The 26,498-nt window shown below is 45.8% G+C and overlaps 1 protein-coding gene across 1 annotated transcript; it reads right to left on the bottom strand.

The window, feature by feature from the left end:
• On the bottom strand, positions 1-25,439 carry LOC120028254 (endothelin-converting enzyme-like 1). Its single transcript, XM_038973426.1, has 17 exons — positions 24,579-25,439; positions 24,363-24,431; positions 24,027-24,137; positions 23,764-23,856; positions 20,933-21,057; positions 8,410-8,632; positions 6,991-7,089; positions 5,905-5,979; positions 3,702-3,805; positions 2,982-3,040; positions 2,500-2,551; positions 1,542-1,609; positions 1,060-1,184; positions 898-963; positions 405-500; positions 213-289; positions 1-100 (listed from the first exon to the last, which is right to left on the bottom strand). The coding sequence occupies exons 1-17, from the start codon at positions 25,437-25,439 to the stop codon at positions 1-3; spliced, it is 2,403 nt and encodes an 800-aa protein (XP_038829354.1).
• Positions 25,440-26,498: the final 1,059 nt, after the last annotated feature.

Below are 26,498 nucleotides of genomic sequence, written 5' to 3' on the forward strand. Positions count from 1 at the left end.
TCACCATACAGAACATTTGTCAACAGGGTGCATGGGGGAACCCTTTGGACAGTGGAACACTCGGGCAAACTCATCAAACTGGGACACGCTGCCAATCACCCTGCAGAGGTAGAGGGGATAGAGAGAGAACAGTCCAATCGGAGAGGGGAGTCATATTAGGTATGGCCTGTGATAGGCTGATGCACATCAGGAAAGTGAGGAAGTGTATGTACCTGTAATGCTCTGGTGCGTGCTTGTCAGTCAGTAGCTGCAAGTATATGGACTGAGACCGTCTCTTCATACACCAGTTCTAATAGGAGAGAGGAGACAGCAGTAAAGACCATAACAAATATAATCTTTACTCCAACTAAAAATAAAAAGATTCCCAAGACTAAACAACAGTCTGTATGTAGTTGTTTGTGTACCTGTGCGAAGGCGATGAAGAGTAGTTGTTCATGTGTGTATTTGAGTCCAGGGAGAGGTCTTTCTGGACCATGTTCTCTGATCCACTTCTGATATGCCTGGAGAGTGGGAGAGAGTGTAACAGAGGATTGGAGAGATGGATGGAGAGAGAGATATATGAGACCTGGGCTTACAAACATACTGTAGCTTGTCATTAGTCCACAGAGATAGTGATTGAGAGCTCTATTTAATCTGTAACGCCAATGTTTTTGTGAGTCTTTTCTATGAGGTAAATAGTGGACACCGTACTGCTATATAAATGTTAAGGTCATTTCCGATTGAGCCGACATGCAACGTTTACCGTGAATGCAGTCTTCGCTAGAGCAGGAACATTTCTTTAAAATGTAAATCACGCTGTAAAGCTGATCTTCCGTGATGCTGATTGAATAGAGCCCTTACAGATGGTAATCAATATTGATTGACAGCTAGCACAGCCTATTGGAAGATTTCACTCACAAAGTAAGACAGTTTAAGGCCTCCCATATCTGCTATATTCTCCCCCAGAGTCAGACGGCCATTCACCTACAGACACACAGGGGAAAGATACCATTGCAACTCCCATTACAGGTGTGTGTGAGTGTCTAGTAAGCAGTGTAACAAGGTATGCTATGCACCCACCCTCTGGTTGTAGACGGTGAAGTTGTCGTAGAGTTTGACGATGCACTCTGCTTTCTTCTGAAACTTCTTGTATGACTCCTCCGTCCACCACTGCTTCAGGTTTCCATGGCGATCATACTGGCCACCTAAGAGAAAGATTACATAATTTAGCATGGTGGTCACTATTTGGCCATGCTGCAAGGTACAGTTGTTGGCTATAACCTTTTACTCTCTTAAGTCATTTGACTGATTTCATTGGTTGGGTTAAGGGGAGGCGGGACTTCCATACCTTGCAGCATGGTCTGATAGTGACGACCCACTTAGATGGGGGGCAAGAGGCTTGAGTTAGGATGACCAATGTGGACAAAAGACATGAACCCCTTATTCAGAACTGATATTGCACTGACATTACAGTTTTACTACTGTTAGGCTACTACTGGTCATGCCCCATTGGATTTTAATATTTTCTAGGACACGTGTAAGACAAAGAAGCGTTCTCTCACCCCAGTCATCATATCCATGTGTCAGCTCATGACCGATGATGGCTCCTATTCCTCCATAGTTCAGAGATCTAGAAGGAGGAGGGAGAGAGGGGATGAGTTACTAATCACTTAGCATATGAGGACAACAGCTTAATGTATTTATAATAACACATAACACAAACTGAAACTTTTTATCAGCCTGCAGTTCTAACCCGTCCTGAAGGGGACAGTAGAATGTTACATGAATCATAATCTGACCCATTGATATCATATCTAACTCTGTTAATAACTGAATAGAGGGAGAGTTCTGGCCACCTCTCCTTGACCTGGGTGGGTGTAGTCTGGCAGACCATGCAGATAGAGACTGATGCGATGCAGGGACTGCCCGAGGCCTCCGGCTATCCACATGACCAAGTCTGAAAATGACTTTCTGACAGGACGTCGATACCCTGCTGAGAGTTGCCCTCCAAACCTGAATAAACTAACTGGCTGAGTGAGGCTTCATTACCTGGGGCCTGATAGCAGCGCTGGACTAGCCTCAGTCTTCATGGCAGGTTAGGGCTACTGCAGTAATAACTCCAGGGAACGGTACCACGATCACACATCTAATATCATATTCCATTCATCAGTATGCATGGGTGGATGCAGCGGTCGTTTATGTGGAGTGGTAGTGATCACTTCTAATGGAATAAGTATGTGAATAAATAATACCGTGCTGTGAGGGTTCAGGGTTGAAGTATAGCTGTGATTGTGTTGTGATCATTAAGTGAGAGGGGAATGGTTTGGAGGTAGAATACGAGGGGTAATGTAAGGGGAAAGTAATGGTGTATAGGGGTTGTCCTGGACAACTACAGTACAGCGGGTGCAGGCTTTTGTTCCAGCCTAGTAGGCTACTAACTAACGCACTTGATACAACTAATCAATGTCTTGATTAGCAGTTGATTAGTTGAATGACTTCGAAATATTCAGTTGTACTCACTGTGGAAACTCAGGGTCGTACAGCGTGGGCTGAAGGATTCCAGCGGGAAATACTAAAAGTAAAGAAAGAGATAGCATAAGATAAAGAGTCGGGTAGATAGAGGGAGAGAAAGGGAGGGAGGGAGAGAGAGGTAGGGTAAAAAATTAGCTCGTGTGGCTGATGGCTGTGTTTGTCTGGCTCTCTCTGTCCTTTGCTGCCTGCTCTGTAACTCACCATTGATTTTTCTGTGAGGTAAATTTGATCCACGAGGCAGACGCAGACACCAATAGAGGCCAACACTGGTGGGAAAGTGAGGGGAGATGACAAAGTGTGTGGGGCGGAGGAAAGTGAGGGGGGCTGGTGTAAGTAAGTGAATGCAGAATACGTGAGTTAGGGCGTGTGGGTGCCTCATCACATGGATGGACCAGAAAGAAGAAGAGGGAGTTTGTTATCTTGTATATACTAAGAGCATTGATGTGCATTGGGATCACACACTGACTCACCCATTTGATTCTTGTTTGGGAGATAGTAGGCATTGAGGGCCTGAGGGGGAAGGAGCCACCTGAGAGGGAAACAGTCAATCAGGGGTTTATTAATCCTACATTCACTAATCATCTTCAAACAACAAGAGACACAGATACTTCTCAAGTGTCACAGGCAATTTATCTCAAAACTTGAGATATTTTAAGGTGAAATCATTCAATATTTTGTCCAATATTGAGAGTTCCTGTCTGCACAAGAAAACAGTCCCTTCATCATAATCTTTTTAAATCCGGACACATTGATTTGTGGAAATTTCCCAAATTAATAACTTTGAAATTCAGAGATGCCCCTGTTCTGGTGGGAAAGACAAATGGCCCTACGGCAGCAGAGAGATGGGGACACCGATGGAGGCATGGGGACATGTTTTCTCTGCAGAGGGAGATAAGAATCATGAAAGGAGTGTATTTGTGATAAAGGAGGAAGACATGATTTGGCAGTACAGGGTGGAGGGCTTCAGCTTGTTTGGACACAAAATCAGTTTTGAGTGCTGTCCTAGGAGCACATTTTAAACAGTCACACAAAAGACAAGCTTATGGTATCTTCAATCACTTCTATTACTCTTGTCATAAAATGTAATGTTTTGTGTCAAGAGGTGCATATAATTTTGGTTCTGTGTGTAGTTGTGTTTAGTTGTGTTATTGTGACACTGAACATCTGGAGCAGTTGAAAGCATCACTCACGCAGTCTTGTCCACCTGCTTGTGGATCTTCTTGACAGACATCTTGATGTTGAACTTGATGCTGTTGAGGATGTTTTTGAAATAGGTATTTTCATCCACATCAAACTGGATAACAAATAACAGAGATGGAGAGAGAGTCAATAAGAGCAATAGAGGGAGAGAGAGAGTACGTCTGTGAGGGAGTAAAAGTTTTTTTTAGGGGGTGGATCAGCTTTAATATTGCGGATAGATTGTCACTTCCATCAATGTAATTGTCTACATCATTTCCAGTCCCCCATATATTTTTGGGATAAATATATATTTATATACAGTACTGTGCAAAGGTTTTAGGCAGGTGTGAACATGCTGTAAAGTAAGAATGCTTTCAAAAATAGACATGTTAATAGATTATATTTATCAATTAACTAAATGCAAAGTGAGTGAACAGAAGAAAAATCTAAATCAAATCTATATTTGGTGTGACCACCCTTTGCCTTCAAAACAACATCAATTCTTGTAGGTACACTTGCACAAAGTCAGGGATTTGTAGGCATATAGTCAGGTGTATGATTAAACAACTATACCAAACAGGTGCTAATGATCATCAATTCAATATGTAGGTCGAAACACAATCATTAACTGAAACAGAAACAGCTGTGTAGGAGGAATAAAACTGGGTGAGGAACAGCCAAACTCCGCTAACAAGGTGAGGTTGCTGAAGACAGTTTACTGTCAAAAGTCATACACCATATCAAGACTGAGCACAGCAACAATACACACATTTCAAGGCAGAAAGGGGTTTCCAGATGTGCTGTCCTGTCACGCCCTGACCTTAGAGATCCTTATTTAGTCTCTATGTTTGGTTAGGTCAGGGTGTGACTCGGGTGGGAAAATCTATGTTTTCTATTTCTTTGTTGTTTTGCCGAGTGTGGTTCCCAATCAGAGGCAGCTGTCTATCGTTGTCTCTGATTGGGGATCATATATAAGTTGTCATTTTCCATTTGGGTTTTGTGGGGTGTTGTTTTCTGTTTAGGTTGTTTCCCTGACAGAACTGTGCGCTTTCGTTTTCTCTTTTTGTCATTTTGTTTGAGTGTTTTTGTGAACATTAAATCATGAACACTTTCCACGCTGCGCTTTGGTCTCATTCCGACGAAGAACGTTACATGTCCAAGCTCTTTTGAAGAAGCACAAAGAAACAGGCAACGTTGAGGACCCTAGATGCAGTGGTCGGGCCTGGAAACTTACTGCAGCAGATGAAAGACACATCATGCTTACTTCCCTTCGCAATCGGAAGATGTCCAGCAGTGCCATCAGCTCAGAATTGGCAGAAAACAGTGGGACCCTGGTACACCCATCTACTGTCTGGAGAAGTCTGGTCAGAAGTGGCCTTCATAGAAGTCTTGCGGCCAAAAATCCATACCTCCGACGTGGAAACAAGGCCAAGCGACTCAACTATGCATGAAAACACAGGAACTGGGGTGCAGAAAAAATGTACATATTTGGCTGTAGCCAAATAGAGCGGTACACAAATGAGTGTCTGCAGGCAACAGTGAAGCATGGTGGAGGTTCCTTGCAAGTTTGGGGCTGCATTTCTGCAAATGGAGTTTGGAATTTGGTCAGAATTAATGGTCTCCTCAATGCTGAGAAGTACAGGCAGATACTTATCCATCATGCAATACCATCAGGGAGGCATCTGATTGGCCCCAAATTTATTCTGCAGCATGACAATGCAAATTAATGCAAATGAATTACTTAAAAATCATACAATGTAATTTTCTGAATTTTTGCTTTAGATTCCGTCTCTCGCAGTTGAAGTGTACCTATGATAAAAATGACAGACCTCTACATGCTTTGTAAGTAGGAAAACCTGCAAAATCAGCAGTGTATCAAATACTTGTTCTCCCCACTGTACATACATACACATACATACATATATATATATAAACATACATATACACATATTTTTAGAACATACCTTCCTTTATTATTCCCCAAACCCTACCACCGGTCCCCCAACTGGAGTAAACTATTAAACGATAACACTTAGGCTTCTACTTCCAGCTTATACATACTATACACATTTTACAGACACAATCTATTGTACAGTGGTTATATTTTGTTTGTTTTTAGTCCTGGCCTTCCTCTATTTCTGATGTCCATTGAGTTTGATTTCTATTTGCCATATATTTGTAACTGCTATTTCACAAAAGTAAAAGTTGTCTCACCCCGTACTCCTGGTCTATGAGCTCTGGTTTGAGGAGGAAGTCTGGATAGCCTGTCATCACCATCATATGCTGCAGCTGAGAGAGGGAAGGGAGAAAAGGGCCAGAGAAAAAAGAAGGGGAGAGAAAGAGAGAGTGAAAGAGAAGAGGGGGAATGAAAAATAGACTGCAAATATTTAGCTGCCATATCCTTCATAGACCACACACACATGAGCAGACTGTTATAATGGGATTATACTGGAGAACTGTTTGTTTCAGCACATGCTCTAAAAGGATTAAGATCTTATATTCAGAAATTATTTGACAACATTCTCAGATAGGGATATAATAAACCAGTATTAGACAACATTCTCAGATAGGAATTTAATAAACCAGTATCAGACAACATTCTCGGATAGGGATTTAATAAACCAGTATTAGACAAGATTCTCAAATAGGGATTTAATAAACCAGTATCAGACAATATTCTCAGATAGGGATTTAATAAACCAGTATCAGACAACATTCTCAAATAGGGATTTAATAAACCAGTATCAGACAACATTCTCAGATAGGGATTTAATAAACCAGTATTAGACAACATTCTCAGATAGGGATTTAATAAACCAGTATCAGACAACATTCTCAGACAGGGATTTAATAAACCAGTATCAGACAACATTCTCAGATAGGGATTTAATAAACCAGTATTAGACAACATTCTCAAATAGGGATTTAATAAACCAGTATCAGACAACATTCTCAGACAGGAATTTAATAAACCAGTATCAGACAACATTCTCAGATAGGGATATAATAAACCAGTATCAGACAACATTCCCAGATAGGAATTTAATAAACCAGTATTAGACAACATTCTCAGATAGGGATTTAATAAACCAGTATTAGACAACATTCTCAAATAGGGATTTAATAAACCAGTATTAGACAACATTCTCAAATAGGGATTTAATAAACCAGTATCAGACAACATTCTCAAATAGGGATTTAATAAACCAGTATTAGACAATACTGCTTTCATCCTAAATGGTAATACAGCAGGCCTACAGTATCTTTTTGGTTATATATAAGGTAGTGTGGCATCCTGACCTTGGCCCTGGCTGCCTCCTTGGTCACCTCATCCATCCAGTCCAGCTCTTGCAGCCGGAGGTCCAGTGAGTGCTTTATGTCCTCTACCAGCTCCTGTACCTGTGGGAAGATAATATGGGTCGGAGGTTAGAGGTCAGTTGTCTAAAGGTTCCATTGGGAGTGGGCCAGAGAGATAGCTATATTGGGTACGCCCAACGCCAAATAGACCCTTCACCCCCTACTCCTGCCCCTAGGCACTTTTCATAGATCTGAAACTGAAAGGATGGGTTAGCTGTCATATGTAGGATATTCCAACATAAAGTGCCTAGGGCTAGGTTCTGGGGTTGAGGCTAGGTTGGCATTGAACACAACAGAGGGGGAGAGAGGGGTGAGACAGAAGGAGGAATAGAGGATGAAGAGCTTAAATAAAGAGAAGGGTCAGAGGGGTTAGAAATGCCATTGGAAACCACATCCCCTAGAATGAAGAAGACAATATATAGAGGCAGACTAGAAAATAGTGGGTTAAGGTGTGACGATGGAAGAGTGGGATGGAGAGAGAGAGAGAGACATTTTCAATTCTACTTCACCAAACAATTACAGAAAGTAACAAAGAAAGAGAGACAGTCAGAGACAGAGAGACAGAGAAAGAAGCTGCCCTACCTTGGCCCTGCTGTGAGGAGAGATGAGGAAACAGAGGGACAGAGAAGGAAGCTGCCCTACCTTGGCCCTGCTGTGAGGAGAGATGAAGAAACAGAGGGACAGAGATAGAAGCTGCCCTACCTTGGCCCTGCTGTGAGGAGAGATGAAGAAACAGAGGGACAGAGAAAGAAGCTGCCCTACCTTGGCCCTGCTGTGAGGAGAGATGAAGAAACAGAGGGACAGAGATAGAAGCTGCCCTACCTTGGCCCTGCTGTGAGGAGAGATGAAGAAACAGAGGGACAGAGATAGAAGCTGCCCTACCTTGGCCCTGCTGTGAGGAGAGATGTAGAAACAGAGGGACAGAGATAGAAGCTGCCCTACCTTGGCCCTGCTGTGAGGAGAGATGAAGAAACAGAGGGACAGAGATAGAAGCTGCCCTATCTTGGCCCTGCTGTGAGGAGAGATGAAGAAACAGAGGGACAGAGAAGGAAGCTGCTCTACCTTGGCCCTGCTGTGAGGAGAGATGAAGAAACAGAGGGACAGAGATAGAAGCTGCCCTACCTTGGCCCTGCTGTGAGGAGAGATGTAGAAACAGAGGGACAGAGATAGAAGCTGCCCTACCTTGGCCCTGCTGTGAGGAGAGATGGAGAAACAGAGGGACAGAGATAGAAGCTGCCCTACCTTGGCCCTGCTGTGAGGAGAGATGAAGAAACAGAGGGACAGAGATAGAAGCTGCCCTACGTTGGCACTGCTGTGAGGAGAGATGTAGAAACAGAAGGACAGAGATAGAAGCTGCCCTACCTTGGCCCTGCTGTGAGAGGAGAAGTGTTGCTTGACGAAGAGTGCTCCCAGGGCCATGCCGAAGTGTTTGTTAGCCTGGGTGAGACACAGCATCCCCAGCTCCAGCTGACGCTCCGTACCATCAATCTCCCGGGAAAACTCATGGATGGTGCTCCGGAACGCCGTGGACAGGTGTTCACTGAGAGCTGCTACAATCCGCCACAGCATGTAGTTATGGAGAACCCTGGCAAGAGAGGGAGGAGGTAGAGAGAAGGGGGGAACGATGAGTTTTAGTTTTTAACAAGCCTTTTTTATATAATTAAGGAGTGCCCCTACAGAGATTCAATGTAGAATCCTCTGAAAAAGAGAGAAGCTAAAAACATAGAAGGGGGAAGACAGAAATAGTGGACAGAAAGAGAGGGGGGGAGTAAAGCAAAGGAGATACAAGCAGGTTAGAGAAGAGGAGAGAGACCGAGAGTATCGGTGGGGGGAAGAGAGGAGAGATGGACAGAAAATGAAAAGAGTCCAAGAGTGACTCAGACGAGTAGAAGTAAAAAATAAATAAATGTGTATTTCATTCATGTATTCAAATGTTATTTTCTCTTCTCAGTAAAGTAAAGTTGTATTTAATGTGTTGAGGGATCCCACAGAATGAACATACCATTCTGTCCGCAGGACAATTGGCCCTGTCTCCTACTGCGAGACTACGCTCCACGTGAAACGCTTTTTGTTTTCTGTTTTTATTTTTGACACGCGTGCTGCATATTAAATCAAAATTGCTTTGGCAAGGCAGCCCCAGTGTCTCGCCAACAAAGCACTTCTGAAGTGAAATTAATTGAGAAGAGAGAGGGAGAGCGAGGAGGAGGGAGGGAGAAAGAAGAAGACTCAGTGTCCTTGTTCTTTTATACCTCTTATAATCAGTACAGATCAGTATGTTGTAGGTGTGGCAGCTTCGCTTGGTTTTGTGTGTGTGTGTTTGAGTTTGTTTACTTGGTTGAATAAAACACCTGTTTATTCATTTGGTGCAGATGACTTGTTTGCAAGGGGCATAGCTAGAGTGTGTGTGTGTGTGTGTCAAAATCTAATCCCAGATAGAGTTGGCGCATGGGGTGTTGTGAAGATTTAGGAGACCTGTGAAATTAGATGGAAAAAGCTTTAGTAAAATGTATTCTAATGATCAAACAATATCCCTGAATCACAATGGGATGGGAATTAAAAATCATTAGAAGACTGGATTGTAATGGAACCCATTATTAAGACAGAATACATTGTCCGTCCAGAATACCTGCAGACATTACCTTCTGTAATAATGGTCGTACAGTTTCTACCCACAGTCTAACTTCACTACTCACACAAACACACACAACCACATTCATACACACTTCCCATTGAGGTGAGTGATAGAGTGACAGACGGATGAGCAGAGAGAAAGGAGGGAATGATAGGGAGAAGAGGAGAGGTTGTAAAGAGACGCTGGTGTTGTCATTAATGTTTCAGCCTCATTGGACATCAGCTCATCTGGTTAATGGGATTGAATGTAGTTGTCTGGGTCTTGTCAATAGAGCCCAGTAACATGGACATTACACACACTGCCAAAGGGAGGGAGGGAGAAGGAGGGTGGGGGGAGAGAAGGGAGGGAGAAGGCAGGTGGGGGAGAGAAGGGAGGGAGAAGGAGGGTGGAGAGGGAGAAGGGAGGGAGAAGGCAGGTGGGGGAGAGAAGGGAGGGAGAAGGAGGGTGGGGAGAGAGAAGGGAGGGAGAAGGAGGGTGGGGGAGAGAAGGGAGGGAGAAGGAGGGTGGGGGAGAGAAGGGAGGGAGAAGGAGGGTGTAAAAAGTTTGTAAAAAGTTTAAGTGTGTATGGAATTGCTTCTCCACTCTCCCTCTGACTGTGGGGCTCTGACACATGGATCTGAACTGTCTGAATGACAGGAGGGGAACACATTTTTTTTTTAAATTTTTATTTTACCTTTAACTAGGCAAGTCAGTAAGAACAGATTCTTATTTTTAATGACGGCCTAGGAGCAGTGGGTTAACTGCCTTGTTCAGGGGGCGAACAACAGATTTTCACCTTGTCAGCTCAGGGATTCGATCTTGCAACCTTTCGGTTACTAGTTCAACTCTCTAACCACATACTGTTCCAGAACACAGTGGATGTATGTCTGTGTGTTTTCTTTTCTTTCACTGTCTGTCACCCTTTTGCCACTCAACAGGTAGAGAAGCTCAGTGAGTTCCCACTGCGAGAACAGACTGAGACTGTATGCATTCCTGCAAGTGTGTCTATGAGTGAGTGTGTGTGTCCGCCCGCCCCCTCTCTCCAGGCAGTATGTGGTGTGAGTGACAGTCACCCATGGGGAGGCCACAGCCCATCGTGTCCAGAGCCCAGACAAAGACCTGTTTCTGGGCTGCATTAGTGACCTCCCAGGGCCTCTCAGCTCTGATGTTCCATAAAGCAGACAGATGTACGGCTGGCCTCCGTCAAACACCTCTGTCACAGCCTCACCCCCTGCCTGGCCCAAATGTGACTGTGTGTGTCCTAAAGAGATGTGTGTGTGTCCTAAAGAGATGTGTGTGTGTCCTAAAGAGGTGTGTGTGTGTCCCACTGTCTGTGTGTGTGTCCCAAAGAGGTGTGTTCCTCTGTCTGTGTGTGTTGCTCTGTCTGTGTGTGTTCCTCTGTCTGTGTGTGTTGCTCTGTCTGTGTGTGTTCCTCTGTCTGTGTGTGTGTTCCTCTGTCTGTGTGTGTTGCTCTGTCTGTGTGTGTTCCTCTGTCTGTGTGTGTGTTCATCTGTCTGTGTGTGTTCATCTGTCTGTGTGTGTTGCTCTGTCTGTGTGTGTTGCTCTGTCTGTGTGTGTGTTCCTCTGTCTGTGTGTGTGTTCCTCTGTCTGTGTGTGTGTTCCTCTGTCTGTGTGTGTTGCTCTGTCTGTGTGTGTTGCTCTGTCTGTGTGTGTTCCTCTGTCTGTGTGTGTTCCTCTGTCTGTGTGTGTTCCTCTGTCTGTGTGTGTGTTCCTCTGTCTGTGTGTGTGTTCTTCTGTCTGTGTGTGTGTCCCAAAGAGATGTGTGTGTGTCCCAAAGAGATGTGTGTGTGTTCCTCTGTCTGTGTGTGTGTGTCCCTCTGTGTGTGTTTATAAGAAAGAGTAAGAGTGCTTGTGAGCGGATGTGTGTGTCTGGGCGTGAGCGTGTGGTTGTTTACATCAATGGGATTGCTCACGTGTAGGTGTGAATGTTCGATGGTATCTGTGTGTGTGTGTGTGTGTGTGTGTGTGTGTGTGTGTGTGTGTGTGTGTGTGTGTGTGTGTGTGTGTGTGTGTGTGTGTGTGTGTGTGTGTGTGTGTGTGTGTGTATGTGTGGGTAGCTGTGTAATTGGAGACTCATAAAGAGCAGTGGAGAGACCCCACACTGAGAAGCACAGGGGCATTTCTCATCACTTATGCAAATGAACAAAGGGGTGCACAGTGGGTAGTGGTAGGAACAGGAGTCCGCCACACCCAGTGTGTGTGAGGAAACAGCGACGCTAACCTTTGATTAAAAACAGATAATAGAGAGAGAGAGAGAGAGAGAGAGAGAGAGAGAGAGAGAGAGAGAGAGAGAGAGAGAGAGAGAGAGAGAGAGAGAGAGAGAGAGAGAGAGAGAGAGAGAGAGAGAGAGAGAGAGAGAGAGAGAGAGAGAGAGAGAGAGAGAGAGAGAGAGAGAGAGAGAGAGAGAGAGAGAACAGATGAGCTCCCGCATTTTTCAGCATGTTTTTACAAATAGATAGATTTAGAGTTAGATAAACTTGGATTTTTCGCCAAGGACATATACAGGATACTATCCTCCACAACATTACCTTCATTCCAAATCCAAACTCCAAACCTACAACCTGATTTTGGACAAAATGACCTGGAACCATTCCTACTACCAAAGATTCTTATTTCCAAGCTATACAGCAAATGCTCTGACAAACAAACAGAAACCTGAAAACACCATCCAACCTGGAACTGAGCGAGTCATGTTAAGCCTGAAGCTACTTTTAAAGCCAAGGAGAAAAACACATTACAATGATATATTTTACTTTATAAGGACTGAATGCTAAGTTAAGGCTACCAAGCTTGCTAGGACAGAACATATCTGACTGTAACTTCAATTAGCACTGAGGTGTGAAGTGAGAGGTGTCAAAGCCCTTGAGCCCAACAATGGCAGGAGAGTTGCACAGCCTACCTCACCCAAATGCAGAGGCTTTTGAAGCCCCCTCTCACTGTTCAGAGGTCATTACAATACAGTACCCTCTGGAGAAAAAAAATGAGAAGGCACAAAAAAAGTACAAAAAGAAGCTCTTTATGGAAAATCAAGAGACACTTTTTGCTAACTGCCATAAAATGGGAACATAAGCAACTTAATCTTCCACACAGATCCTCCCCTGGCATGGCACAGTGCTATATTAACACACTACCTCTCTGGTAGGAGGGGGGTTGTTAGTGATGGGTGGAAACTCTGCATATTAGACAACGAGGACTCTGAGTCAGCCAATGTCAACCTGTACAAGTCTGGAACAGTAATGGTACAGGGCAACCCCAAACAGTTTCAACTGGATGTTCACATAATCAAAGAGAGAGCTCAGCAGGATAAGCTCTCTCTTGAGAAAGATACCCCCAACCCGAGCGTGTCAGACCAGACCTCTTAATTATACAACCCCACAGACAAGCAACCCCAAGCGGTAAGTCAACCTCCCAGCACAGAGTACTACTCCCTCATTGAAATGAAGGACAAATTCACCCAGCTGGAGGTAAGACAGGTGGAGCTGGAACAAGAGGTGAACACACTCCAGTCAGCACAAAAAAATGGTCCAGCTCAACAACACCCCCTCAACCAGACCTGGAGAGCTGGAGGTGGAAAGAGACATATCTGCACTCTGGCCTGTGGTGAGATAACATCAACAGGAGAAGGAGCAGGCGAAGAACATAACACTAGAGGAGAAGGTGAGAAAGATGACGTGTGACAGAGAACAACCCATAAGGGAGCTAGCCACCCCCGCAGAGAAGCCAGCAGAACAGCCCACCTCAGAACCTGACCACAGCCTCAACATCACAGCAGGACAGACAAATGAAGAACCCCAAGCCCAGGGGATCCCATCCCCTATGAGCACCCCTCTGTCAGCCACCCTGATAGCCCACCTGACAACCCCCCCACACTCACTGAGAACATATACAAGCCACAGATTTGACTCCTTATGGACTCAAACTGGAAATATATATAAGAAAATAAACTTTTTCCCAAACATACAGTGTCTAAACTCTGGTGTCCAAACACTCAACACACCCTAGACCTTCTGACTGAGGACCAAATAGGGTCACCCAGCCACATAATAATACACACAGGCACAAACAACCTGAGAACACAGCAGGAAAGGGTGGCCACAGCACTCAAGGGAGTGATTGAAAAAGCTTCTTCTACTCTCCCCAACGCACATGTGGTTATCTCCACCCTGCTACCACGAAAAGACTTCCCCCCTGCCACCATACAGAGGCTAAACACAAGTATTTCCCGTGACTGTGCCTCAAAACCAAATGTCTACCTGGCCCCCCACTCCACCCTGGACTTGAACAGCCTTTTTGACTAGGTCCACCTATACAAGGCAGCAGTGCCCACCTTTGCCCGGACTCTAAAGGATCTCACCCTCAACCGCAGCTCCAACACTTCACACAGGAGCAACAGATCAACAGACACCCCACCCAGACCAGCGAGACAATATCCTAGACCTGCCGGACACCTCCCCCCGGACCTATACATAGAGGACCCACGCCGAGAGGACCTACATCCAGACCACAGCACTACCAGCGACATACACACCCCCACCCCAACCAATCAACACCCCAAGTCAACCATGCCCACACCCCATTTAGGTCCCATCAGATCAGACCTATGCCCCTCCTGCCCACCCCATGCACCCCACCCCCGCAAAGAGGGCCTCAACATGATATGCCCAGGCAGTGAGCAGGCAAACAGGCCCAACCCCGACTCTTACACTAGCCCAAGCCAATGGCATGTACCAAATGCTCAGCATGCTCTGCTCACACTTACTGGTCTGAGGCCAAACCACATGAATAACAACACTGGACACTTTATGGAACACAAAGCCTTCACTATCTCATCCTGGAATATCCAAGGTCTGAGGTCATCTGCCTTTGGCCTAAAGACTTCACCAAAAAAATCAGAAGTACAGACATTGTCATCCTACAAGAAACATGGTATAGAGGCGATGGGCCCATTGGTTTCCCTCTACTGTAGTTTACAGAGAGCTGGCAGTCCCCTGGAGGGGGAAATCAATCATTTCCAGTCCCAGGGACATGTACTAATCTGTGGCTAAATGTCAGAACTGGACAAGAACCTGACACCTTCAGCACACAGGTGGACAAACACCTACCTGGAGGTGACAGCATTCCCTCCCCCATATACCCCCCTAGGCACAACTAAGACAACATAACCAACAAAAACGGGTCACAACTCCTGCAGCTCTGTTGCATGCTGGGTATGTACATAGTCAAAGGTAGGCTTCGAGGGGACTCCTATGGTAGGTACACCTATAGCTCATCTCTTGGCAGTAGTACTGTAGACTACTTTATCACTGACCTCAACTCAGAGTCTCTCAGTACGTTCACAGTCAGCCCACTGACACCCCTATCAGATAACAGCAAAATCACAGTCTACTTGAACAGAGCAATACTCAATCATGAGGCATCAAAGCCAAAGGAACTGAATAATATTAACTTCTTTGGGGTAGGGGGCAGTATTTTCACATCCGGATGAAAAGCGTGCCCAGAGTAAACTGCCTGCTACTCAGGCCCAGATGCTAGGATATGCATATTATTAGTAGATTTGGAAAGAAAACACTCTGAAGTTTCTAAAAGTTTCTAATATGAGGTTTGTAGTTTTTCAACTCTTTGCTTATCCAAGATACAGTGGACATTGGGTCATATTGCACTTCCTACGGCTTCCACTAGATGTCAACAGTCTTTAGAACCTTGTTTGATGCTTCTACTGTGAAGGAGGGGGGAATGAGGGCTCTTTGAGTCAGGGGTCTGCCAGAGTGGCATGAGCTGACCATGCACGTTCATGTGAGAGTTATCTTGCGTTCCATTGCATTTCTGAAGACAAAGGAATCCTCCGGTTGGAACATTTTTGAAGATTTATGTTAAAAACATCCTAAAGATTGATTCTATACATCGTTTGACATGTTTCTACGGACTGTAACGGAACTTTTTGACTTTTTGTCTGGACCTAGTGATTGCACCTCATGAATTTGGATTACTGGGCTAAACGCGCAAACAAAAAGGAGGTATTTGGACATAAATTATGGACTTCATCGAACAAAACAAACATTTATTGTGGAACTGGGATTCCTGGGAGTGCATTCTGATGAAGATCCTCAAAGGTAAGTGAATATTTATAATGCTATTTCTGGCTTCTGTTGACTCCACAACATGGCGCATATCTGTATGGCTTGATTATGTGTCTGAGCGCTGTACTCAGATTATTGCATGGTGTGCTTTTTCCGTAAAGTTTTTTTGAAATCTGACACAGCGGTTGCATTAAGGAGAAGTGGATCTAAAATTCCATGCATAACAGTTGTATCTTTTATCAATGTTTATAATGAGTATTTATGTAAACTGATGTGGCTCTCTGCAAAATCACCGGATGTTTTGGAACTACTGAACATAACGGGCCAATGTAAACTGAGATTTTTGGATATAAATATGAACTTTATCGAACAAAACATACATGAATTGTGTAACATGAAGTCCTATGAGTGTCATCTGATGAAGATCATCATAGGTTAGTGATTCATTTTATCTCTATTTCTGCTTTTTGTGACTCTTCTCTTTGGCTGGAAAAATGGCTGTGTTTTTTTGTGACTAGGTACTGACCTAACATGGTATGCTTTTTTTTCTTCGGTGGGGTATTTCTGTATTGTTTTAGTGATTCACCATAGTGAAGGCATGGTATGCTTTTGTCGTAAAGCCTTTTTGAACAACAAGTTTATCTTTAAAATGGTGTATAATACATGTATGTTTGAGGAATTTTAATTATGAGATTTCTGTTGTTTGAATTTGGCGCCCTGCACTTTCACTGGATGTTGGTCAGGTGGGAAGTTAGCGTCCCACGTACCCTAGTGAGGTTAAGAAATGCTATAGATGGAAGGAAAGTAGTGAGGAAACCTACCTAAAAACAATTAGGAAACAACAAATTCAATCCCTTTTAGACAACTTCCTGGACAAAACATTTCACTGTAATAGTGAAGGTGTAAACTTGGCAGTAGAAAACCTAAACAATATACTGTATTTGACCTCTCAGCTTCCCTATCAAATCTAAAAATGTCAAACGGAAAGCCGAAGAAAATTAACAACAATGACAAATGGTTTGATGAAGAATGCAAAAACCTAAGAATGAAATTGAGAAACCTATCCAACCAAAAACATAGAGTCCGGGAAAAACCTGGGCCTTCACTATGGTGAATCACTAAAACAATACAGAAATACACTACGGAAAAAGAACGAACAGCACGTCAGAAATCAGCTCAATGTAATTGAGGAATCCATAGAATCTAACCACTTCAGGGAAAATGAGAAAACACTAAACTAACAACAACACGAAAGGTTATCTACCCGAAACGGAGATGTATGGGTAAACCACTTCTCCAATCTTTTTGGCCCTATAACAAAGAACAAACAGCAAAAATATATACATGATCAAATAAAAATCTTAGAATCAATTATTAAGGACTACCAGAAGCCACTGAATTCTCCAATTACATTGAATGAACTGCAGGACAAAATACAAACGTTCCAACCCAAAAAGGCCTGTGATGTTGATGGTATCCTTAAATATACAGACCACAAATTCCAATTGGCTATACTTAAACTCTTTAACATCATCCTTAGCTCTGGCATCTTTCCCAATATTTGGAATCAAGGACTGATCACCCCATCCACAAAATCGGTGACAAATTTGACCCCAATAACTACCGTGGGATATGCGTCAACAGCAACCTTGGGAAAATCATCTGCATTATCATTAACAACAGACTCATACATTTCCTCAGTGAAAACAATGTATTGAGCAAATGTCAAATTGGCTTTTTACTAAATTACCTTTCGACAGACCACATATTCACCCAGCACACCCTAATTGATAAACAACCAAAACAAAGGCAAAGTCTTCTCATGCTTTGTTGATTTCAAAAAAGCTTTTGACTCAATTTGGCATGATGGAAAATTGATGGAAAGTGGTGTTGGGGGAAAAACATACGACACTAAAAAATAAATTTACACAAACAACAAGTGTGCAGTTAAAAATGTAATTAGAAAACAATCCCAATTTCAATAAACTCCCATATCTATTGGGTGAAATACCACAGCATGCCATCACAGCAGCAACATTTGTGACCTGTTGCCAAAAGAGAAGAGCAACCAGTGAAGAACAAACACCATTGTAAATACAACCCATATTTATGTTTATTTATCTTCCCTTTTGTACTTTAACTATTTGCACATAATGACATTTGAAATGTCTTTATTATTTTGGAACTTGTGTGAGTGTAATGTTTACTGTACATTTTTATTGTTTATTTCACTTTTGTTTATTATCTACTTCACTTGCTTTGGCAATTTTAACATATGTTTCCCATTGAGGGAGGGAGGGGGGAGGGAGGGGGAGTGGGGATAAAAAAGACCGTAAAAAGAGAGAGGAAGGAAAAAACAGAGAGAGGAGGGAACATGAAGCGAGGGGTTTATCACTGAAATCACCAGGATGGAGAGATACATGGAGAAAGGGGGGAAAAACTAAAGAAAAGACACAAAATCTCCAGAGCCTCCAGCGACTTGAGGATCAAAGTGGATTGGCTGTAATGCCGGTCGTCACCACAGTGACGATAATAAGGGTGATTATAGTAAAGAGGATTATGATAAGATTATTATTACATTATCTGATATTAAGTGACGTGACATTTTATGAGAGCACTCACCCCACTGTGTGTCTCTTTTCTCATTTCAAAGAACATCTTACTCAATAACTGATATAACTATGTACAAGAACAGAGAAAAGGAGGAAAGGAGATAAGAGCAGGAATACAGCTGGAGGGAGAGAGGGAGTTGGTATGAAGGATGAGGGAGGGAAGGGGTATGAAGGATGAGGGAGGGAGGGGGTATGAATGATGAGGGAAGGAGAGAGGGAGTTGGTATGAAGGATGAGGGAGGGAGAGGGTATGAAGGATGAGGGATGGAGGGGGTATGAATGATGAGGGAAGGAGAGAGGGAGTTGGTATGAAGGATGAGGGAGGGAAGGGGTATGAAGGATGAGGGAGGGAGGGGGTATGAATGATGAGGGAAGGAGAGAGGGAGGGGATATAAAAGATGAGGGAGGGAGAGGGTATGAAGGATGAGGGAGAGAGAGAGGGAGTTGGTATGAAGGATGAGGGATGGAGAGAGGGAGGGAGTATGAAGGATGAGGGAGGGGTATGAAATATGAGGGAGGGGTATGAAATATGAGGGAGGGAGAGAGAGAGGAGGTATGAAGGATGAGGGAGGGGGTATGAAGGATGAGTGAGGGAGAGAGGGAGGGGGTATGAAGAATGAGGGGGAAGAGAGGGAGTTGGTATGAAGGATGAGGGAGGGGAGAGGGGGTATGAAGGATGAGGGAGGGGGTATGAAGGATGAGGGAGGGGGTATGAAGGATGAGGGGGGGGGGAGGGGGGAGGGAGGGGAAGAGAGGGAGGGGAAATGAAGAATGAGGGGGAAGAGAGGGAGTTGGTATGAAGGATGAGGGAGGGGGAGGGGGTATGAAGGATGAGGGAGGGGGTATGAAGGATGAGGGAGGGGGTATGAAGGATGAGGGAGGGGAGAGGGAGTATGAAGGATGAGGGAGGGGTATGAAGGATGAGGGAGGGGAGAGGGAGTATGAAGGATGAGGGAGGGGAGAGGGAGTATGAAGGATGAGGGAGGGGTATGAAGGATGAGGGAGGGGAGAGGGAGTATGAAGGATGAGGGAGGGGAGAGGGAGTATGAAGGATGAGGGAGGGGTATGAAGGATGAGGTAGGGGAGAGGGAGTATGAAGGATGAGGGAGGGGTATGAAGGATGAGGTAGGGGAGAGGGAGTATGAAGGATGAGGGAGGAGTATGAAGGATGAGGGAGGGGAGAGGGAGTATGAAGGATGAGGGAGGGGTATGAAGGATGAGGTAGGGGAGAGGGAGTATGAAGGATGAGGGAGGGGTATGAAGGATGAGGGAGGGAGGTTGGAGGTGTAGAGTATTGAAAGATAAAAAAGCTATACAGACAGACCATCAATTGAAATGTACTGTAATTGTAACTGTAATTATATGAACTAAAATGAACTGAGAGACAGTAGGCTACAGACAGACTACTACAGACTGGCAGACAGACAGGTGTGAAGTGTAGTGTAGTGTAGAGTAGAGTATAACACCAGTCAGTATTGGAGAGCTGTCAGCAGTAGTAACAGGCAACCTGACTCCCACTAGCCCTCACAGCCACCTCTGGAGTCTGGCAAGAGCTGCCTTTAACAGCACAACACCCCCCCCACACACACACACACTCAAAAACAAATGTATACACACTGTGACACTTCAACATGACACAACGTATAGTAACAGCCCTAGTAAAACATATGTATACACACTATGACACTTCAACATGACACAACGTATAGTAACAGCCCTAGTAAAACATATGTATACACACTATGACACTTCTTTTTTTTTTTCCTTTTTTTTTTTAATTTTAAATTTTATCCCATTTTCTCCCCAATTTTCGTGGTATCCAATCGCTAGTAATTACTATCTTGTCTCATCGCTACAACTCCCGTACGGGCTCGGGAGAGACGAAGGTTGAAAGCCATGCGTCCTCCGAAGCACAACCCAACCAAGCCGCACTGCTTCTTAACACAGCGCGCCTCCAACCCGGAAGCCAGCCGCACCAATGTGTCGGAGGAAACACCGTGTACCTGGCCCCCTTGGTTAGCACGCACTGCGCCCGGCCCGCCACAGGAGTCGCTGGAGCGCGATGAGACAAGGATATCCCTACCGGCCTAACCCGGACGACGCTATGCCAATTGTGCGTCGCCCCACGGACCTCCCGGTCGCGGCCGGCTGCGACAGAGCCTGGGCGCGAACCCAGAGACTCTGGTGGCGCAGTTAGCACTGCGATGCAGTGCCCTAGACCACTGCGCCACCCGGGAGGCCCTACACTATGACACTTCAACATGACACAACGTATAGTAACAGCCCAAGTAAAGGCCACACACACTAATTCAGCAACTCCTACAAAAATGCTTACACATGCTCAAAACTCATGTATCTTATGCCATTGATTTTCCATGTAACTCTGTAACCTTTGCATTCTTCCTCTGCCTCTTATCCACCCTTTCCCTCCTCTCCTCCTCCCACCCTCCAATCCTTCCCCTCCTCCCACCCTTCCCTCCTCCCACCCTTCACCTCCTCCCCTCCTCCCCCCCTCCCACCCTTCCCCTCCCCCCCTCCTCCCACCCTCCCTCTCTCTCTCTCACCTTTTGGAGGTGGTCTTGATGATCTCGGAGACTTTCTCCATGTAGTCAGTAGCCAACACCACAATCTCTTCATCCTCAGAGAAGTTATCATGGAAGATTCTGTCCAACAAACGTTTCCAGTGCAGCTGTAGAGACAGGTTAGAGGAGAGGAGAGAGCAGAAAGAGGAGAGGAGAGAGCAGGGAGAGGAGAGGAGAGGAGAGGAGAGGAGAGGAGAGGAGAGGAGAGGAGAGGAGAGGAGAGGAGAGGAGAGGAGAGAAGGAACGGAGAGGGAGAGAGCAGGAAGAGGAAAGGAGAGGAGAGAGAGCAGGAAGAGAAAAAGAAAGGAGAGGAGAGGAGAGGAGAGGAGAGGAGAGGAGAGGAGAGGATAGGAGAGGAGAGGAGAGGAGAGGAGAGAAGGAAAGGAACGGAACGGAGAGGGAGAGAGCAGGAAGAGAAAAAGAAAGGAGAGGAGAGAGAGCAGGAAGAGAAAAAGAAAGGAGAGGAGAGGAGAGGAGAGGAGAGGAGAGGAGAGGAGAGGAGAGGAGGAAAGAAACGGAGAGGGAGAGAGCAGGAAGAGGAAAGGAGAGGAGAGAGCAGGAAGAGGAAAGGAGAGGAGAGAGAGCAGGAAGAGGAAAATAAAGGAGAGGAGAGGAGAGGAGAGGAGAGGAGAGGAGAGGAGAGGAGAGGAGAGGAGAGGAGAGGAGAGGAGAGGAGAGGAGAGGAGAGGAGAGGAGGAACGGAGAGGGAGAGAGCAGGAAGAGGAAAGGAGAGGAGAGAGAGCAGGAAGAGAAAAAGAAAGGAGAGGAGAGGAGAGGAGAGGAGAGGAGAGGAGAGGAGAGGAGAGGAGAGGAGAGGAGAGGAGAGGAGAGGAGAGGAGAGGAGAGGAGAGAAGGAAAGGAACGGAACGGAGAGGGAGAGAGCAGGAAGAGAAAAAGAAAGGAGAGGAGAGAGAGCAGGAAGAGAAAAAGAAAGGAGAGGAGAGGAGAGGAGAGGAGAGGAGAGGAGAGGAGAGGAGAGGAGAGGAGAGGAGAGGAGAGGAGAGGAGAGGAGAGGAGGAAAGAAACGGAGAGGGAGAGAGCAGGAAGAGGAAAGGAGAGGAGAGAGCAGGAAGAGGAAAGGAGAGGAGAGAGCAGGAAGAGGAAAATAAAGGAGAGGAGAGGAGAGGAGAGGAGAGGAGAGGAGAGGAGAGGAGAGGAGAGGAGAGGAGAGGAGAGGAGAGGAGAGGAGAGGAGAGGAGGAAAGAAACGGAGAGGGAGAGAGCAGGAAGAGGAAAGGAGAGGAGAGAGAGCAGGAAGAGGAAAAGAAAGGAGAGGAGAGGAGAGGAGAGGAGAGGAGAGGAGAGGAGAGGAGAGGAGAGGAGAGGAGAGGAGAGGAGAGGAGAGGAGAGGAGAGGAGAGGAGAGGAGAGGAGAGGAGAGCAGAGAGCCGGAAGAGGAAAGGAGAGGGAGAGGAGGTTTGAGTTTTAGCAAGATAAGAAAACACGATTGTTAGAAACCCCTGCTCACAGTTTAGGTCATCCACAACACAAAGTTCCTCCTTAACTACTGAGCATACAGCATCCCTGTAATCCCAAATGGTCTCATAATCTCCCACTATTATTAACAGGCAATAGTGGGATAGTAGAAAAGAGTGAGAGAGTGAAAGAGGGAAAGGTGGAGAGGGATAAATCAGTATGAACGTAATTTGACCATGTCTGTCTGTCTGAGCGTGGACTGATGTAGGATCTTAATTTGAGCCAGTTTGCTTCAGCAGGAAAATAATCCTTCAGCAACAGGAAATGTGAATTATTATGTGGATTATAATGAATGTACATTTTTGTAGCGATTGATAAAATTTTTTGTTAGGGCAAATCAAGTTAGAAATTTCAAAGTGGAAATTAGAAACCTTAGAAGTCATTTTAAAATCCAAATACACTACAAATTTGCATTTCGTACTGTGCAATAAAATTCTCAGCAACAAAAGAGTGATCAATTAAGATCCTACATCTGTATATCTAATTGTCCATCTGTCTAACCAACAGTTACAGCTACTGTCTATTACTCCTCCCCTGGGTTTTGCTGTCTGTCTCTACATCCATCTGTCTGTCTCTGTATGTCAATTTCACTCTCCATTTGCATATTTTTATTAATCTCTTTCACATTTCTTGTATTCTTTCTTTCTTTTTTTTCTCTCATGTTTCTTTCTCTCGTTTTATCAGTGATGCTAGTGAAGCTCACATCATCCATCTCTCTCTCCTTTCATGTCCACTCCCCCCTTCGCTCCCCTCCCCACCCTTCTTCTCCAATCAGAAGTGATGGAGCAGCTCTGAATTCTCCATCAGTTTTCTGCTGCTCTCCAACGCACCTTACGGCTCTCCCCTCCTGTCTTCCCCCCTCTCCTCCCTCTTTCTCTACCCGCCCAGTCCCTCTCTCCCCCAGATTCATTCCATATGCTTCCCCATCGGTTCCCCTCTCTCTCCTTTCCCCCCTCCTCCCTCTATTCTCCTTCTGTAGTCCCCCGTCGACCACCATTTATCCCGTCCTCTCCCTTTCTCTACCCTCTCTCTCCCTCCCACCTCCCTCATTCTGTAGCCCCCCGTTGGTCTCCTTCTATCCCTGCAGGGCGGACAGCTTCGCTGAGCCACAGAGGCGTGAGTATGAACGGTTTACAGGGCGTAGAATGGCCCCCCCGCCTCGCACACACACACACCCTTCACAGTGCTCTGCTGGAGTTCAGCTTTTAATCCATCATACTTCTGCCCATACACACACACACACACACACACACACACACACACACACACACACACACACACACACACACACACAATACAGATACAAAGATATAAAGATGTGTGTGTGTGTGGTACTCACACTGGGAGCGATGCGCTGTAGTTGTCTCAGGGTGATGCGGTTGTACATAATGCTGATGTCCTTTCTCTGTTCATCATACTCAGACACAGTGATCTGAAACAGAGGGGAAGAAATATTAGAACTGAACACACACACACACACACACACACACACACACACACACACACACACACACACACACACACACACACACACACACACACACACACACACACACACACACACACACACACACACACACACACACACAGACATAGACTTACGCTGGCCAGGCGTGTTTCCAGCTGTAGGATCTCTTTGGACTTCTGAGTGGCATTGTGAGCTCCCAGCATGCTTAGCAGACGCTCCATCAGGGCCTTGTAAGCTGCCAGGATCTGTCCATGACATCATCATTAATGGACATTGGACAACAACATGACATCATTATTAATGGTCAATGGACAGCAGTGTGACATATGGCGGAGCAGACAGGATAACAAAGGGAACAGCGATGACAGGAACAAACAGGTGGATAGATGGAGAAGAAAGGAATGGGTCGATAAGTGAACAGATGGAAAGATGGAATGGTGGATAGAAAGAGGGAGGAGGTAATCCTTTACCTTCACACTGTCCTCATCCTGCCCCAGGTACAGAGTCCTCTCAGGCAGTGTGAGCCCCTCCTGATCAATCTATAAATACACACACAGTCAAGAGAACACATATGAACACGTGTAAACCACACCGACATGTAAGTAAACAGATGATACATCAGTCAGATGACAAACAGTAGGTGTTCACAGACAGACAGACAGACACATACATACACACATTCTTACCCTGATAGCGTTGCGTGAGGAGTTCTTATCGTCTACGTTGACAGTGAGAGAGAAGAAGACAGCCGTACTGTACACCCCCTGGGTCCTATAGAGCAGCTCATCAAAGTCTGGTCTGGCTGGTGCAGTACTGCTCTCCCACCCCGCACCACCAGAGGGCGCTCCAACCAGGTCCCACCCGCCACAGCTGTCAATCACCTCCGTCATGGGCCCAGACCCCAGCTTGTCAATCTCCTGGATGTTCACACAGGAGCGGTAGAACTCTTTCACCTTGCGTTCAGCCGAGTCCACGGTGCGCCGGCGCACGGGCTCCAGCAGGAGGCGTCGTAGCTTCTCCTCGTTGTGCTCTCCGATGGCGGTGATGATGCCGTAGCTCAGCTTGTCCTCTGGGATGCCATGGCGTCGTAGCCAGCCGCCGCAGGCAAAGCTGTAGAAGTCCTGGCAGGGCTGGATGGTGGGGTCGATGTTGGCCTGGACGAAGCGTGCGGCTCGGACTAACGAGCGTTTCTTCTGGCAGTCCTGTCTGCAGTGCGCCTCCTGCTGGAAGTCCAGGGAGATATATTTGAGTGCCAGCATGCTGCCCAGGATGACACACATCCCCGCAGCAAACACCAGAGCAGAGAGCAGGCAGATCTCCCTGCGGCTCCATCGAGGAAGTCCCTGTCCGCTGTTGATGCCACTCAGGTCCCGATTCCGATCACTAGCCCCGCCCCCTTTGCCTCGGCCCCGCCCAACATTACGGTCCAGGCTCCCACCCAAGTGCAGGCTCATGCCGTTGCTAAGGGTGCCGCTGCTATAGCGACCACCATACTTGACCTCCTGGAACTCATCGTAGTGGGCCGTGAGGGAGTATGTCTTCTCCATGGCAACGAGGGTTGATTAGCGTTACGTTGTTGAAAAGAGAGACTGATAGAGGGAGTGGTGGAAGGTGGTAGAGAGAGAGGAGTCTTTCAGATGGCCAATGGCCCTCCAGGCCTGATATGAGAGAGGAGGGCGCCCACTAGAGGGCTAAAGGGGTAACGCAGCCCAAATGCCCTTGGCTCTCCTGAACACACTCACTGCCTCTTGTATGTCTCCTCTGCTACCCTTACCGTTAGAGAGTTAGGGACCACTGAGGCTATCTCTCTTCTTGTCTGTCAGTGTATCTCTTGGGTCTTGGTCTCTTTCCTTTCCCACCAATGGAGCCTCAGCCTGTCTTTCAATAGAAAAGGAGGAGAGGGAATAATTATTTTTTTAACCTTTATTTAACTAGTCAAGTCAGTTAAGAACAAGTTCTTATTTACAATGATGGTCTACCCCGGCCAAACCCTAACCTGGACGAGCCTGGGCCAATTGTACGCCGCCCTATGGGACTCCCAATCACAGCCGGTTGTGATACAGCCTGGAATCAAACCAGGGTCTGTAGGGACGCCTCTTGCAATGAAATGCAGTGCCTTAGACCGCTGCGCCACTCGGGAGGTAAAGGGAGGGAGGGGCGATGAGACAGAAGATGGAATCCATGATTACAACACAGAGATGACGAAGGGTACTGTCTGTTGAGATGCTCTTTTTTTTCTTTCTTTCATTCTGTCATTCTTTCCTAAAGTAATTTTGGATTGATTTCTGACACCCATCAATCAGGGAGATGATGTTGCTCTGTGACTCATGACTTTGGATGGATCGATAGGGAGTAGGGGAGGAGAGGAGAGAGGGAGGGTTAGGAAGATGGAGAGAGAGGATGAGGGGAGGAGAAGAGAGAGGGAAGGAGAGGAGAGAGAGAGGGAGAGGAGGGGTAGATAGAGATGGAAGGATGGGAATGGTGTGGGGGAGTTATTTAGACAGGCAGGAATGGACATTCTGCAGAACTGGTTGTGAGGACACACACACACACACACACACACACACACACACACACACACACACACACACACACACACACACACA

Source organism: Salvelinus namaycush, chromosome 34 (genome assembly GCF_016432855.1).
Source record: "Salvelinus namaycush isolate Seneca chromosome 34, SaNama_1.0, whole genome shotgun sequence".
Lineage (NCBI taxonomy): Eukaryota > Metazoa > Chordata > Actinopteri > Salmoniformes > Salmonidae > Salvelinus > Salvelinus namaycush.

Excerpts from the sequence above, each read along its gene's own strand:
- LOC120028254 (XM_038973426.1), bottom strand. The coding sequence starts at position 25,439 with ATGGAGAAGACATACTCCCTCACGGCCCACTACGATGAGTTCCAGGAG. Across the intron at positions 24,138-24,362 it reads AGGATGAGGACAGTGTGAAG|ATCCTGGCAGCTTACAAGGC; the intron begins GTAAAGGATTAC and ends TGTCATGGACAG. Across the intron at positions 7,090-8,409 it reads CCTCTCACAGCAGGGCCAAG|GTACAGGAGCTGGTAGAGGA; the intron begins GTAGGGCAGCTT and ends ATCTTCCCACAG.